General features: G+C 34.3%; 1 protein-coding gene across 3 annotated transcripts in view; it reads left to right on the top strand.

Annotated features, from left to right (window-relative positions):
- The window catches only part of if (inflated), a 109,115-nt gene that overhangs the window by 56,928 nt on the left and 35,670 nt on the right, over nt 1-16,517 (top strand). For all 3 annotated transcript variants that reach the window (XM_053770154.1, XM_053770153.1, XM_053770155.1), the window contains exon 3: nt 5,371-5,468. In XM_053770154.1, coding sequence (XP_053626129.1) covers nt 5,371-5,468 — 98 coding nt within the window. The remainder of the gene's footprint in view (nt 1-5,370; nt 5,469-16,517) is intronic.

Raw genomic sequence — 16,517 nt, 5'->3', positions numbered from 1 at the left:
AACTTTTGAATTAATGCTTCACGTTCCACATGACATTTCAATTTAAATGGCGTGTATTATTGTGTATTATAGATGTTACACCCTCGTCATTTGACGCTCACCGGACTGAATCATTGCCGCTTCCCTTTATTAGGGCAGAATGAAATATGGACAAGCGGCGGAGGCAACATTTGTACATGTCTATTGGACGCATTCACAGAAAAATATTCACAGAACTTATGATTCATAATACTAGTTGTTCGCCGCGAACGCAATAAATTTTTGATGAGTTTTTTTTTTTTTTTACAAAATTGTGAACATTTCTAAAAAGACCACCCGAACTTAAAAATTCTTATGATAGATCCTATATACCTTTTAAATTTCATCAAAATCAGACCAACGGTTCGAAAGTTATCGCGTAACAAACATGCATATATACAAAAAATTTATTTTTGCCCCAAGTTGACTTGTAGACCTCGTTCGCTCCGTCAATGAACATAATATATTACTATTGAAAATTTGTTTTTTGCGGCAACTCTAGTGCAATTCACTTGAGCACTTTGCCGCTTTGCAATATCGGAGATAAAAAGTTATTGTATATTTGTGCAAAACATTTGAATAGTTTTGACATACAAATTGTATCTAGAACTTCCTTTTTAATAATTTTATGTTCATTAGCCTTTTTTGATACATTCAATCATTTAAATTTATATAAAGCTATGAAATTTCCCACTCAATCACGGAGAATTCTCATTAATATGCCTTAATCAGTTAGCAAATACACTGAACAAGATTCTACGATAAGATAAAGCCGTAACATTATCGATCGTAAGCATTAAAGTGAAAAACTCGCTTATTAAGACATCAATCACTCACGAGCTGAAAAAATCGCCTGATCAATATCTCTTCCTGTTACTCATCAATTTTTACGTCTCCATACATGGCCTTACAAAAAACAACGCACATTAGACTCCATTCATTTTCATGTAGCAGTAATAACTGTTCTCAAAATGATCCTGTCAATATATTTGCATTAAGACGTATAAACAAATTATCGGTCTTCGCTTGTAAGTATGGAGTGTGCTGTCAATTTGTCATCAAAATGGCCGCTTAGTTGAAATTATTCGTTACAAAATGTCTGCCTTTCGTCTGGGTGTATAATTTTGCTCGTACTGGCTTTTAACGTTAAGACGAGAAAGGAGTGTGATTAAGGGTATTGGAGTCGATAAAAATCATATAGGTGTTCTGGTGGTAACTAATAAAATCAACAACGGTTACCTTTTATGGGCACGGATTTTTTGGGCGATGTGTGGTCGACGATCGGGTCAATGTTTTTTTAAAATATAAAGTGTTAATATAAGTAATGACCACTCTATTAAGTTTATGTTCGAAGCTAGTTTTAAATATTTTTATATGATTGGTAATTCCCTGCCGTGTATTTTTTTTTGTTGATTTATCTTCGACTGCTGAGATTCATTTACATTTTCAGCTTATTTAGTAAAAAAATGGGGTTTAAAAAAATGGATACTACTCAATTACAAGTATTTTTCCTTTATAAATATTTATGTTAATCAGGGATCACCAAGATTCGCAATTATAAGATCGACCTTTCGATGATCTTCGACTGAACTTAAAATTTTAACGGTTACATTCTTTGAATGACCTTTTTTAATTTAGCAGCCTTAAAGTTCCCGAGATTTATAACGAGTTTTTGTAACGTAACTATAATTTGATTATTTAATGACGATAAATGCTTGTTTTAATATTCAGTAAATAATAATTATTTACACGTGTAAGTCATTATTAAGAACAATAAAGCGTGTGCTCATTAAAATATTAAATTACACTAAATACTTAACAATAGTGGCAATTTTAAAGTATACAAATTTATTTTGCTGTTATCAGGACATTTCATATAATTTTCCCGTTACTACAATGATACCAATTCTATCGCTATCTCTCTCAACCGACGTTCATCTCTCTGATTAGCATTCTTAGCTGCTCCCGTTGTGCCAGAGAGCATTGAAGCCCAGGATCCGCTTTATTTATTCTATATATACGACCGTAAACAGCCAAAAGCCATACATTATACATTGTCACTTTGTTCGATGAATCACCCAAATATTGCCATATGTGGAGAAAGTCAAACTAATCGTATCCAATTACAAATTCGGTGGTGATTCACGTCTCGACTCACGACCACAAATGACCAGTGTCCATCAGGCTATAACGTAGACCACTCATCCATAAATGACCACTGTGGAAAATAAAAATAAAGATATTTCACCTAGTACTGCTTACGGGTTGTGGCGGACAATGTCAGTCCCGTGTATTGTTGCGAAGAAAAGTGACATTTAGCGTAGGAAAGTCTTGTTTTTAAATCTTAGAATTAATTGTAACGATCAATGAATAATTAATCAATAGTAATCATAAATAAATATTAGCTAAAATTAGAATGTTGGTAGTGTTCAAAAGGATCTTTATCTGAGTCCCAGGAATAAACTAATTTATTTTCTCATTCAGTGAATCGAAGAGGAAGAATATCTTTCGACCCACCCATGGAGTCTAGTCTAATATTTTTTTCTTTAATGTTAAAAATATATTCAATTAGGTGTTTTTCTGGACTTTTAATTGTAAAATATAGTTTACTAAGCTAAGAATCGAAATGGTTTTGGAATCAACAATGTATATATTTTGCTTTACATACCGAATTTCTTATAAATCTACGAATGAAAATAAAGCCTATTGGGTCAGTTTTGTTGTCATTTGGCACAGACATAGACTAGCCCTTATAAAAAAATAAAAAAAATAATTGTATAATTATTTATTAAACCCGCACGTACTATTTTATATAACGGACATTTCTGTGTTAACGGCACCGTAGTCACCGATTACCGAGTTAGTTCGATCTTAATATATATATCAAAATCATCAGAAGTAACATAGGCTTTCATCGCGAAAAAACCCAGTACCATCCGGCACAACGCAAGCAGCTTTTGAGCTTGGCAGCTTTAAAGAATTTTGTCGCCGAGTGTACCAAATCAGTCTAAAAGGCTACCTCACACGATTAGAGGCAGGTCAGGCACAAACATGAGGGGGAGGAGTATGTGTACTCCTCCCCCTCCTCATTAGACTAGGGTCATCAAATGTGAAGTTTTGACAGTGATAAACCTAACTATTATGGAAATATGACTTCGGGGAACGCAAGAACATGTCATTCATTAGTTTAGTTTTGCCAACGAATTAATAAGTTAGGCTTTAGATTAATGAGTGACTGGTTTTGTTGATTCTTATATGGAAGGACTATAGTTTTAAGCATATCATTAATCAATGTTAGAAGCTTCAATCATAAGGAAACACGAGAACCTATATAAACATATTTTTCTTCTGGTCTGGAAACTATAGAAAAACAGAATGTGCCAGCTGCTTTTCCATTCAAGCATATTGTAGATGTCAATCAAGGGAAAGACACCTTCTCACTATTTCAATCCTAGCACCGAACTTGTGACTTCCGAATTTATTTCACGACTTTTGCCTCTGTCTATCCCGCAAGGATAGTGACGTGATGATGACGTGATTGTCATGTAATCAAAATTAGTTTATATAAGTTTCACAAAATTAACTGAATAAGTCCTCACAATATGACTATGGCCCACCTGAGTATTTTACCAAAAAGATAAAATTAATAATTTAAAATGATTGATTCCTTTTCCAACAAACCTCGTTTCGTATAGTACGTGGCACAAACATCGGACACCATTTAACGTAAACCTTAATTATAGGGCCTGTCTTTAGTAGAATTAAAAGTAATGTGCGCTTTCACTTAAAAATTGATTATAGTCTGATTCTGAGACTGCGCCTCACGCCAGTTTTCTGAGGAGATGGCACGCCCAGGGTTGGTGCACATTGTTTCACGTTAAAAAACGTAAAAATATAACAGATCCCAAGTGTCACCTCAAAATTAGACATAAAAGGACTAGATGTTGTCCGGGGCTTCGCTCCCGTAGGAATTTTGAGATAAAATATAGACAATAGCAATTTTGGATTATCTATCTAATGGTGAAAGAATTTTTGAAATCGGTTCGATAGTTTCGGAGATTACCCGCCTCGAACATACAATTTGTTCTCGAAAAAAATCTTTAAGCTAACACTAGAATATGGTCGCTAAAGATACTGTTCCACTAGAATTCTTTTTCAATGCCCGGGATGGTCGAATAGCACTGGGGCTTAACTCACCTGTATTGATTTGGTAATATGACATTTATAACAGTTGCTATCTTACCTTTGCATCTTCCGGTTACATTCAGAGCTGTGACGTCCCAAAGCCCAGGGTTCGCGTAAAAAATTGTCACCTGCCTGACGTCAGCCTTTAAGAATGGTATTCTTGCCTATTAGCTGTTAAGGCTATGTACGTTAATCGCCTCGTACGGCGTCCACAGGAGAATATGGATAACTCTTTATAACTGCTTCAACAGGCACATATTGTTAATAAATAAAACATGATAATTTCCGCATATTTCCAGTTTCTTACCCCATCTCGTCCGAAAATGGAAACGCGCATTCGCAATCAAAATGCGCATCGATCATGTCACATTTTTTGCTTCAATAAAATTGAATTCGATGATGCATGCGCCTGATGCAGAATTAAGTTATTACCGCCAATATTTCTTGTCGTGACACTTTATGCAACCCCGAAATGGGAGCTATCAATAGCTGGATTTGTGTGCGATAAATGAAATAACTTGGTCATCAGAATGAAATGACTGTCATACGATAAAGAGAGAGCGGAACGATAAATATGTAGTTGCCAGATTTTTTATTGATTGAAACGACTGAAGCAACCGGGATTGCGTTCAGATTGGAGAATGTTTTTTACATGGAATTAGTAGCTTACCTACTAATTCCATGGTTTTTTATAGTCCGTCTCTGTATTCTTATTCATGTTTTTTTGTTTTAACTGGTCAAAATAGTCTTCAAAGAAGTTTATTTGTCTTGAAGAAGGATTCTTCCAAATATCTTCATTATTTTTAACATTATCAGTAACAGTCATCTATGTTCGTGAGAAGGCGTGTGGTCGCGCTCTAGAACATGTTCTCCCATGGACTTTGTACTAGGCGACTAAGGGACATAAGGGCATGGTAGGTGACAGGCAACAGTTCCCAAAAAGGATTGGAGTCAGGCAGGGCGGCCGGCTTTAAAATCACAGCCGAATTTTCAAAATTGTTGTTTATTTTTCTTTCGAACAAAACTTTTTTTTTTTGTTGTTTTGTTTTGTCTTGCTTTTTAATATTATATTGCCATATAGTCTAATGAGTAATTTGTTATATTGTTGAGCAAGAGAGAGATTAGAACTGTTCATCCTATGGTGAATATAAATATAATTTGTTGCAGTGAACAACCGCGACCAGCGCCACCAGCAGATCGACCAGAAGTCCAACCAGTGGTTCGGTGCCACGCTCAGCAGCAGCGGCAGTAATGGACCCATTGTCGTGAGTCATTTTGTATCGTTACCTATATAAGCGCACCGCTGGACATCCATCAGCCAAGTGGTCTGACGATATCGTCAAAGTCGCAGGAAGACGCTGGACGCAAATTTCTTTCAATCGGTCATTGTGGAGGTCTACGGGAGAGGCTTATGTCCAGCAATGTATGTATGTGGTTGAGATTATGATGATGATATATAATACCATTACTAATATACAATACAATACTTGATAAGCTGGCTTTACCTGGAAGACTACAACAGGCTTCTTCAAGAGTTGCTCTTTGACATGGTATTTCAAATTCGACTTCTATAAATGCTGTGACAATCAATATCACTGTTATCTCACTAAAAACACGTACAGTTGATCACATATTAAGTTGGATGCATCTGGATCTTTGTGCCGCGGCGATCAATAGAAGCGTATTTGACTAAGTTGGTGTGCTTTTTACTGTACTATTGACTGTGTCGGTGTCCGTTGATCTTGGAAAAGCTATGCCATATTGCTCAGTCCTGCTCTCGCGTTGACATCCGTTGATATAATTATACTAGTAGCATAAACGTAGAACAGCGTTGAAATTGTATGGAGTTTCTTTGCGCGCCAATGTCAGTATGTCGTGCTGCGTTGTTGCAATAAGTACACGTATGTCTCCAATGCTACGTACTACTTAAAGAAGGCAAGAAATAAAGAATTTTCCATGATTCTTCAATCCATTTAAACATAAAACGGGAAACGCCGTCTCATTCTTAGCCTTTAGGTTAGTAGGCGGTAGTAGTATCTTTACGGGCGACCTCGCTGACCTATATAGCTTGATGGCTGGCGCACCCTTCCTGGAGCCCCACCTTCTGATGGCTGTCACCGAAGGCCGACGTGGATGGCTGCCTTTCAGCTTAATAAGACATTGTGCCGATACTACCTATTGGGATTCTCCAGCGTCTAGATTTTAGCGCGTGTCAGTTATAATCAAATTATTCGATGTTGGAAGAGTGGTCACCACCCGTCCGCTCTCTGGAGGTCCTGAGTTCGATTCTCAATACGGGCAAATATTCGTATTTGTGATCTCATACTCATCTGCGGTTCTTGGTGTGGTTTTGGTCTTGGTCCGTTTCTGTGTTGTGTGCATTGGACCCATAATGCAAGCTTAGTGATTAGTGTGGGTTAGATTGATGACATTATGAGTAAATTAATGTATACGTTATATAAATTAAATATTAATAAATAAGTAGTTGTACTTAGGTAATAATGTCTTTAAAATTTGAGTTCGATTATAGAGCTAATCCGAAATTTGTCTAATTTTAGTCAAATCCGTGCCATTTGTTGAGACACAATTTAAAACTTTGTCGCACAAATATTACCGTAGTTACTACCTCTATAGATAGATAACCAAATCAGCCTATCTAAAGCAACATAAGCAAACTACCCCATTGACCCAGTCCCACCCCCACTCGCAAATGTCAACACATCGACCCTGGGATTAATAGTCTGTGCCGGTCTAATAAAGGTAGGGTTGATGCGACCTAGATAAAACAAAACAGGAAATGTCCGTCTGTCTCTGTTGCGATTTCTTTGATTAATTGCTGAACCAACTATCGTGTCTTTTACTTCTGAATCAATGGTATCTGTATAAAGGGTACGGAAAAATCAAAAGTCTTATTTGCCATAACATTCTGGAAAAAATGTTTTAAAATCAATCTAAAAAGTGCTCAAAAAGTCACTCCCTGTTTTTTATTTACCTTTTTTACATGTTTATATTTAAAAATATAAAAATAATACTTATACGTACTTAATTATTATTCTGCAAAATTATACTTGTATAAAAGGTTTATAGAAGAAATAGAATTACTAATTACGAGAGATCCATTAAAACGTGTTTAGCCGTGGATGTATCAATACAACCAACAGCAGCGTCATAAAAAACCTAAGTTTTTTTTTAAAGCAATGAAATAAAGATGAGAACACACTCGTCGCCGGCCCGTTCTTCAAGACTCAACTTTTTGCGACGGGTCGGTGTAAAAGGACCACTTAAAAATTCTAATGTGTTATTTCATTGAAAAGTCCGATCAATTCTGGTTTCAGTCCGATTTTTTTGACAGAACTTGATGTCAAGTTTCAATTAAAAAATAAGCATTGTATTGTTTATATAAATAAAAAAATTAAAAGTTCAAGGTTACCGATTTCAAGTCGCTTTTACACAGATATCACTTGAATATTCAATACTTGAAAGGATTCAAATTAAACAGACTTAATTACAAAAATTGAGAATTAATTTATTGGCATGAAATATTTAATTAATCGATACAAACCATAAACGATCATCATAATATAAAAGTATGCGATCGAGCAACATCCCGACGCGTCTTACAAGAAGCACGCATTATTGAAATTAATTGTTAATTTTTATTAATGCCAACTCCATCGCATCGCGGCGCATTCCTCAATGATCGCAGACAAATGCATTGTTTTTGCGGTCGTCGGTTAAGGAGTAGGAATTTTTATTTCGGTATGCCGAATTAGGGCAAAAAGCGGTCGGTCTCAGGCTGCTGCAATTTGTTTAGGCATTTTGTTCCATTTGCGCCGAGTGCGGCGCGGTTTGAATTCTCAAGTGGACGACAAGCTTTATTGTTAAGGGGGTGTTTATATTTTTTTTCTTTTTGGGGGTGTTGGTGGGGAATCGTTGTACTTTTCAATTTCATGTTTATATGTATTTCGATATTCATTATACTAAGTTTTATAATAATAAATTTTCATTTAACATTACTGTGCCTATTGCCTTATGCCTATATGGAGTCGTAAAATAAAAATTTAAAAAAAATAAATAAAAGTAACGTTTCATATTTACACATTTACACTGTTATGTTTGTGTACATATATAATAAAATACATAAAAATCTAATATCGTTCTTTAACAGAAAAAACCATTCAATTAATAAGTATGTACTGTTCTTATATAACTGTTGATAAATAAATTGATGTAAATAGACACCAATTGATACAATTGAGAGTACTATTCTAGCTCGAAAATCGCTAATAAAATGCAATATATCGACTAAGTTTTCTATTCGGTAATGCATATAGAAGATGGTTGACTTCAACACTGGCCCCGAAACGATCAGTTTATGACAGCAGTCTAAGTTAAATTTTTCGCTTAAACCATGAAACAGGAGATTATAAATAATAAATAAATAAATATATTAGGACAAATCACACAGATTGAGCTAGCCCCAAAGTAAGTTCGAGACTTGTGTTATGGGATACTAACTCAACGATACTATATTTTATAACAAATATATATATAGATAAACATCCAAGACCCAGGCCAATCAGAAAAAGATCATTTTCCATCATGACCCGACCGGGGATCGAACCCGGGACCTCTCGGTTCAGTGGCTAGAACCTTACCACTGCGCCACCGAGGTCGTCAGTTTCACTTTCACTTTACGACAGATGTTACAGTTTATATATCGTATTAAATATGAAATATTGTCTTGTGATATTCTCAATTTCTGATTTACAGACTGACCGCTTTAATTATTAACGAAAATACGTGTCGTTCGCACTCGTCTTGAAAAAAGATCGACTAGACTTTAATTTCAGTCTAGTAGTAAACCTTTTTCAGGCTACTTTTCCGTCGACAATCGCACGTGAGTGACTCGTTTTTCATTAATAATGTCTATTTGTCACGATTAAAGTGTATGGGTCCATACACATAATCTAAGCAGCGGGTGGAGGACCCATCCACTTTTAATGACCTATTTCAAAAAAAATATTTCGCTATAATAAAATATGACTGTGCCTTAATTAATAGAATAAATTTCCACTTCACAACATTAAATGTCTTGCCAACACGCTCCCCCGTATCAATTTAAATTAATCTGAATCCATTCGACTAATTTATTTGCAAATGTTAAATATATGAAACGCTGTTTGTATGTGTGTTATCTGTAAATTTTATGATTGGCTGTTTCTGTTGTCTCTTGCCTCTAACTTTTTTGTCCCCCGCATAAATACAGAAAATATTGCATAGTTTTAGAAAAAAAACACAAACAAAATTCCCATTATCTACCAACGTGAGATTAACTCCTTTTTCCCATTGAAACCGAGTTAAACAATTCTTAAGCATGACTCTAAATAGTTACAATTTTTATTATTATTTTTCTGTATTTTATACAGTTCCGTGCAATAAAGTTTTATGTTTTATCAAAGAAAGAAAGTCTTATCGTCTAGGAAATAGCTACTCGTATACTATGTAGTTTATAGGTAGAAAGTAGCACAAAATATGACAAATCTAGTAAATACTACACTTCATGCGAAGTCAAAAAATTCAAAATTCAAAATTCAAAATTCTTTATTCAATTTAGGATGATATACATCACTTATTGACGTCAAAAATTACTTAAACTAAGTCTACTGCCGGCTTCCAAAGCGCAGGTGAAGAAGAAGCGGCGCAACAAACTTCAGCGCAGCCTTTTCTCCAAGGACGTCAATTAACAAATATAGGTCTTATACATATATTAAAAATTAGGAGGACGAAAAGTAACAATGACAAATCTAAAACTAAATCAAATGTGATATGTTCTTTGGTAAAATTATACTAGATGAAGAGTAGGGACATTATACACATGTTTGAGGGGCGAAAGCTACCTTGATGAAACGTGAGTAACCATTACAAAGTAGATATGACATCCTGCAGTGAAGATTATACGATTGATACGTCCAAAGAATGGTTATATTATATAGTCTATGGTATTTGCAGCCAAGGTATTTTATAATTGCAAATTGATTTGCTCAGTTGGCATCTTCTTTATATGGCGGAGCCGCATCATGTGAGCAATATGGCGATTGCATAGAATATAAAAAGAATATAAAATGCAGACTGTTATTATAATAAAAACTAAATTTTTTAGCATATTACATATAATTGCTGTTGTCCGTTTGATTTGATCGTGTAACGACTTTTTAGTTAAATTTTTCCCGTATTATTAGACGGGAATCGGTTCTTTTAATACTCTGAATAATTTAGTTTTTTTTTTTTACAGACGATCTAATAGGGACGCGTATTGTTTCGTTTTACGTTACAATATATTAATTATGATTTCGTCATTTCTTATATCTGGATGTAATTTCGCGAAGTTGACTTAATGCAATTGATAAATTGCGTTTTCCACAAACTAATCAGTTTGCGCCTGCGCATATGTTTAGCCGCCGTCCGTCGCAGTGTCTGTGTATGGTAATAGATGGATTGATTGATAATCACATGCGCTCCAGGTTAGGCTCTGGTCAGACAAGCGTAAGTTAGGGCCCGTCAGGCACGTGAGTGACTGGCGATTAGTTCGGAATCCTCTGATTTTATATTGTGTGAAATGTCACTTTTTCCTTTCTATGCGTATGCAAAAATAAACATGTTTCTAGAAAAACTTCACACTTCGAAGTGTTTTTTTTTCCTGATCATAGCAAATAATATCAGAAAAGTTGGACTTAACCTAGGGAGACAATTTTGTGAAAGTCAGCATCTATTTAAATACACATAATGTTGTGTACTGGTTCTAGTCCATTTTCTCAAACTGACTCATAGAAAACGCAGTAGGTATCACCGTACTTTATACTACGTGTGTACTTTATATATACATTGTAATAAAGTAAAATAAATGTTTTACCTATTTACACTGCATAAAAGTGGAAAAATAACAAAAACAAAAACTTTTTGCAAGTCGTCAACTCTGGCGCAGTTCTGAGTTCCACCGGAGATTTGACCTAACACGTCTCGCCAATAAAAATGTTTAATTAATAGTCCAGTCGACTATGAATACTGCCGAATTCACAATCGGCATGCAAAACGTGACTTCTCCTTAAATGCCTCCTATAAAATATTTACGAGTTGAAAGTTGAAACTTTTGGTACAGTGTACACGTTTACAAAGTCGTCACTATCACCGCAACCTGGAGGTAAGCTAGGTAACGTGATTTCAAGTTTACTGTACTTTACCTGGAAGAAGGTGGTCGTCTAGATTTTTTTATTACAAATTTTACCGTTTGTGTCTGTTGGTGGGCAGACCTAATAAAATTATGGATACGTAACCTAGGTGAAATAAAATTTAAATATAGTATGCTTGAGATATCTGTGACGAAGTAACAGTCTAAATACACGTAATTTTTCGAAAAAAAAAATGAAAGCGAAAATTTTGCTATAATTAGATACTGCGCAGTAAAAATGTTTAACCGATTCTTCAGAAAAAGGTACTCCAAAATTCTTCCTCAGGCTTGAAATACTACAGATTAAATGCGCAATAATTTTTACAGGCGATAATTCAAAAAGAGGTGTTGTATTTTAAATGAAATTTCGGAATAAATGCCTCAATAAATTTCGGGGCCGAATAAAACCAACCGCTTAATTTTATAACGGTAATTAAATATAAAGCATACAAAAAAAGTTTTTCCCAGTAACAAATCGTCGGGTGATTTGTCAGAAGGATGCCTGCCTTCTTGTCCACCTAATATGGCGCGTACGGACGTCGGCCCATGTTTGGCGCTCGTCTCTTTGTCTTCACCCAATGTGGGTTTTCGTATTTTTTTCGCGATTGTACACGGCTTTTATTCCGTGCGGTGCGGTGGTCGGCGGTTTGTCGGTTTTTGTGCAAATGTTCGAAAAAAGTTAACTTAGTGGAGCTTGTCAGCCGTTTTTCACCACTGCGCGTTGTGGTAGCGATGTGTATTTTGATGTTTTTAAAAACATGTATTAAATGCTCCAATAGGGTAATCTACACTTCTATAATTATATAAAGATTTTGTTTTCACATATTTCTACATTTATGACTAATAAACTCAAAAACTATATATGTAAAAATAAAGAATAAAGCATCATTATTCCATAATTAATTATACATATTAGCTACCTATAAATTAAACTTAGCGTTAATTAAGAGTAAAATACATTTAATTAAATTAATATTATACTTACACATATACTCGTACAAAAAACGGTGTTTGTATTTTTGATAATGAAAGAAAAATGTATAGAATAAACTAATTTTTTACTTGCCACAGATATAAAAAATAATCGCGGGCGGCTGCCGTCCTATTATAAAATATTTTCTACTATAAAATATAAAATATTTTTTACTATTTATTAATTATTTTTTATATCTGTGGTAAGTAAAAAATCAGTCCTATTATAAAATATTTTCTACTATAAAATTATAAAATATTTTCTACTATAAATAGTAGAAAATATTTTCTACTATTTATAGTAGAAAATATTTTATAATAGGAATCTATTGAAGCTTTGATTGACAAAAAACAGTTTATTGTGTTCTATGAGTGTGATTCATTGAATAATATTTTTACTTAGAATTTTGTTTCTTTGACAATGTTGTCTTGTCACGCCTTAACAACTGAGTCAAAACCTGACGTCATTACAGAGTTGACATCAAATCGTGAGTCATACGTAAATCAATAAGTATTTTTGTAATCTACCTTTTTCTAACCTACGTCATCTTTAATATCGATAATATTTAACCATATTTTTGTTTTCTATTATTTTTATGTGAGGATATTTTATATAAGTGCCTAATGGGATCTTCCTTGAAATTGCACATAAGATTTCCAGTCAAATAATAGTATAACAGAACACACAGCATACGAAGACCAATGTATCGCTGAACGTTTCCGTCCTAGAATAGGAACTTTGAGGAGTCACAGCCAATAATGTAACCGGAAAATTACACACATGAGATCTCTCATTCAAATTCCCTTTTTCAAAAGAAATCCTCTCCATTTGAAATACGTTAGGATCATTCCATATCGTTCCGTAGTCACAAGACTAAATTATAAAAAAAAAAAACATTGACAGTTGAGAGAAAACTACAGCATTCGCAGAGTTAGACGTGAAACTATTACGGTTTATTTGAAAAGCGAATCCTGGGCTTTGAGGAGTCACAGCCAATAATGTAACCGGAAAATTACACACATGAGATCTCTCATTCAAATTCCCTTTTTCAAAAGAAATCCTCTCCATTTGCAATACTTTACAGGATGCATTATAATGTCTATTATAGGTAAACTGATTATATCACCATTTTAATTTATTATTGCGAAATTACACGACAAACCGGAATGAATCGCTAGTCCATCTTGTGAACTTTGTAGAAATTAATAAAGCGTGGAGATTAAAGGTAGATTGAAGAACATAACAGGATTTTAGAATCCATTAATATCACGGCACTTTAGTTCCCATTATCGAGTAACAGAATGTAGAATTCGTCACGCACGCGCCGAGTGGATGGCCCTTTTATGATGGAGAAAAAAATGTAAGTGCCTTTGAGTAAGTGAGGCAAAATTGTATTGTGTCCTATTGGGTTCCGTATTAAAAATCAGTACAAAGCATGAAGTTAAGTTTAGATTGTGCATGAAACATACTATAATGGAAATTTTAATAAATTACAATTTTTGAATAGATACGTATTTATTTTATGACATTTATTAACTATATTTTTCCTAAGAAATCAAGGAAGGGAATTATTTTTTATGTTGCATAATAAGAACATAAGTAATTATATTAATTATATTGCATGCTTTTAAAAATAAATTTGAACAATGTCAAAGTCCTGAATTTTTTTCATCTAATTATTTAAATTTAAATATAATTCTTCTTTGGTTAAAACACAATAGAAAATCACTTAATACAAGGTGATACTATTTATGATATGATATAATTTCAATAGCTAAGGAACCCTAACAATTCTATCAAAAGGCAGTTTTTGCCGGAGTTATCTTGATTCATTAAAACCATATTCATTATTTCCGTAATACTTTTTTTGTGAGCGGTTTGGTGATCCATCGCGATGCTCCAGGTTCGAAGCCGTGATGTTGAGACTGAATATAAATTACTAGCTTTTGCCGTCGGCTTCGCCCGCGTTTCCCGCTAGAACAGTACTTTTTTCATGTTTGAAAGATAGCCTGTATTCCTTTCTAAATAGGTATATGCGTTCATGGGTATATGAAACATTTGAAGAAGATTTTGATAAGGTGTTAAAAGGTAACAGACATATAAAAAGCGATATATTTATGTATTTACAATACATACTAAAGAAAATATAGAATCATCAAAAAATCATGTTTCACAATGTAATTTAATTACAATACTATTACAACGCGGAAAGCTTGTCACTCTCTCTTTTACGCGCATTTAGACTAAGCTTAAAGGTGCAGCTTCGAGCTTCCACTATCACTTGGGCTTTCATCGCGGTAATAAGCTCTTGATAGCGATCGGACGATGCAATCTGAGGGTGTTGTGCGAACCTAATTACACCATAGTTATTGGCTAAAGTACAGATTGTGAATTTCATCGAAATCGGTTTATTATTTCCATTTAATTATTATCAACGAGTATTTGGCCACGGCACCGCCTGCTTGAATTTCCACGGGAGCAGATTTTTTCCGGGACTGAAATATTATTCTAACTACATACATGAACTACATGTATGCAAAATTTTACGAATATTGGTTGAATAAAAGCGGTAACAAACAAATAAATAAACAAACTTATAATATTAGTTAGGATTAGGTCTGTGCGACGATAAATAGTTTCGCTCGGATACTATTTAAAATATTTTAAACTAGATGTTGCCCGAGGCTTCGCACCCGTTGGAATTTTGAGATAAAATATAGCCTACAGCAATCTTGGATAATTAAATTTTTAAATGGTCAAATAATTTTTGAAATCGATTCGGTAGTTTCGGAGATTACCCGCCTCAAACATACAAACTCACAAACGCTTGCCTCTTTATAATAATATAGATAAATATTATTGGTGAACAAAGTTTAATCCAATTGATAGCCCTTTTTAGAAGTCATCAAAAAAGGATTTCGTAATTGTAGGTACTACATAATATAAAGCCCTTCAGTCTGTTTGACCCTAAGACAATGGAGTGTTACGTAGCCGTTGCAGCATTAAATTATTGCAAATAGCTGCCCCATGACGCTGTACTATGTGGTATAAACAATAAATAAAACTTAAATAAAATAACAATAAATAAAACTTAAATAAAATAAATAAAATAACAATAAATAAAACTTAAATAAAACATAATTGACTTTTATAAATTTATCTGTGATACCTTGGATGAACATTATTTTTACAAAATGTAATTTTTACCACAAGCTTTTATTGTCGTCAGAGAGATCTTGTGGCATTAACGCCTGACAAAAAAGTTATGCTCATGTCTGTGCTGTAAACCGTTCAGGAGTCGCCTCATTTGGAGCCGACCCTAGGTGCACCATCAGGCCATGCTTATATACTTTTTCATTAAAAAGTTGGGAAGTTTCAACTCTGTAGGACAACTGGAAGTAGAAGAAAACATGCAAAATTTGATATAATATACATTTAGGTAATTCTTTTGGATCATTCTGAAGACGTCTAAACCTAAATTCTCATTTATTTTCCCGCGAAATTTTCAAAATTAGACCACACCCATACCAAAGGAAATGGACTTAGCCGTGTGTTCCACAGTCATTTGTAGCAATCCGCACAGGAAACCGTCGAGGGCATGCAAACAGACAGACAAACTTATACGACGTTGTATTAAACGATGTCTGTTTAATTTGATTTAAATAAGCTTTATCATTTGACATAAACACGACTAACCTGGATATAGAACTTTTAAATGCGTCATTCACTTAGTTGAATTTTTATGTGCTCGCTATGTGTCTGCTTTTTCTTCTCTAAGCTCTTGTCGCGGAGTACTCGTGTCACCCCAATCCTCGACTTACTACTCGACTAATGAGACCAAGTAATTACGACATATATCAGCTCTAGAACTTCGTTCTTATACCTATTACTTAACAGATAATTGATTGATTGTCATGTTTAATCGTATGACGAAATTATAAGTATGTATTGATAAAATAACTTCGTAATAGCAAATTGGAAAAGGTAACTATTAGATTATATTTATCAGAAAGGGTAAACCCAAGAAGTGGTGGTGGCTTGATGTCGTCATGATATGTGTGCCAATGGTCTGACAATTAGGGGATGCCGACGGCCGTGAGAAACGGAGAAGAA

This window comes from Plodia interpunctella, chromosome 3 (assembly GCF_027563975.2).
Source record: "Plodia interpunctella isolate USDA-ARS_2022_Savannah chromosome 3, ilPloInte3.2, whole genome shotgun sequence".
NCBI classification, from domain to species: Eukaryota; Metazoa; Arthropoda; class Insecta; order Lepidoptera; family Pyralidae; genus Plodia; species Plodia interpunctella.
The sequence above is the reverse complement of the archived record's forward strand: the minus strand, read 5'-3'. Positions and strand labels throughout refer to the sequence as shown.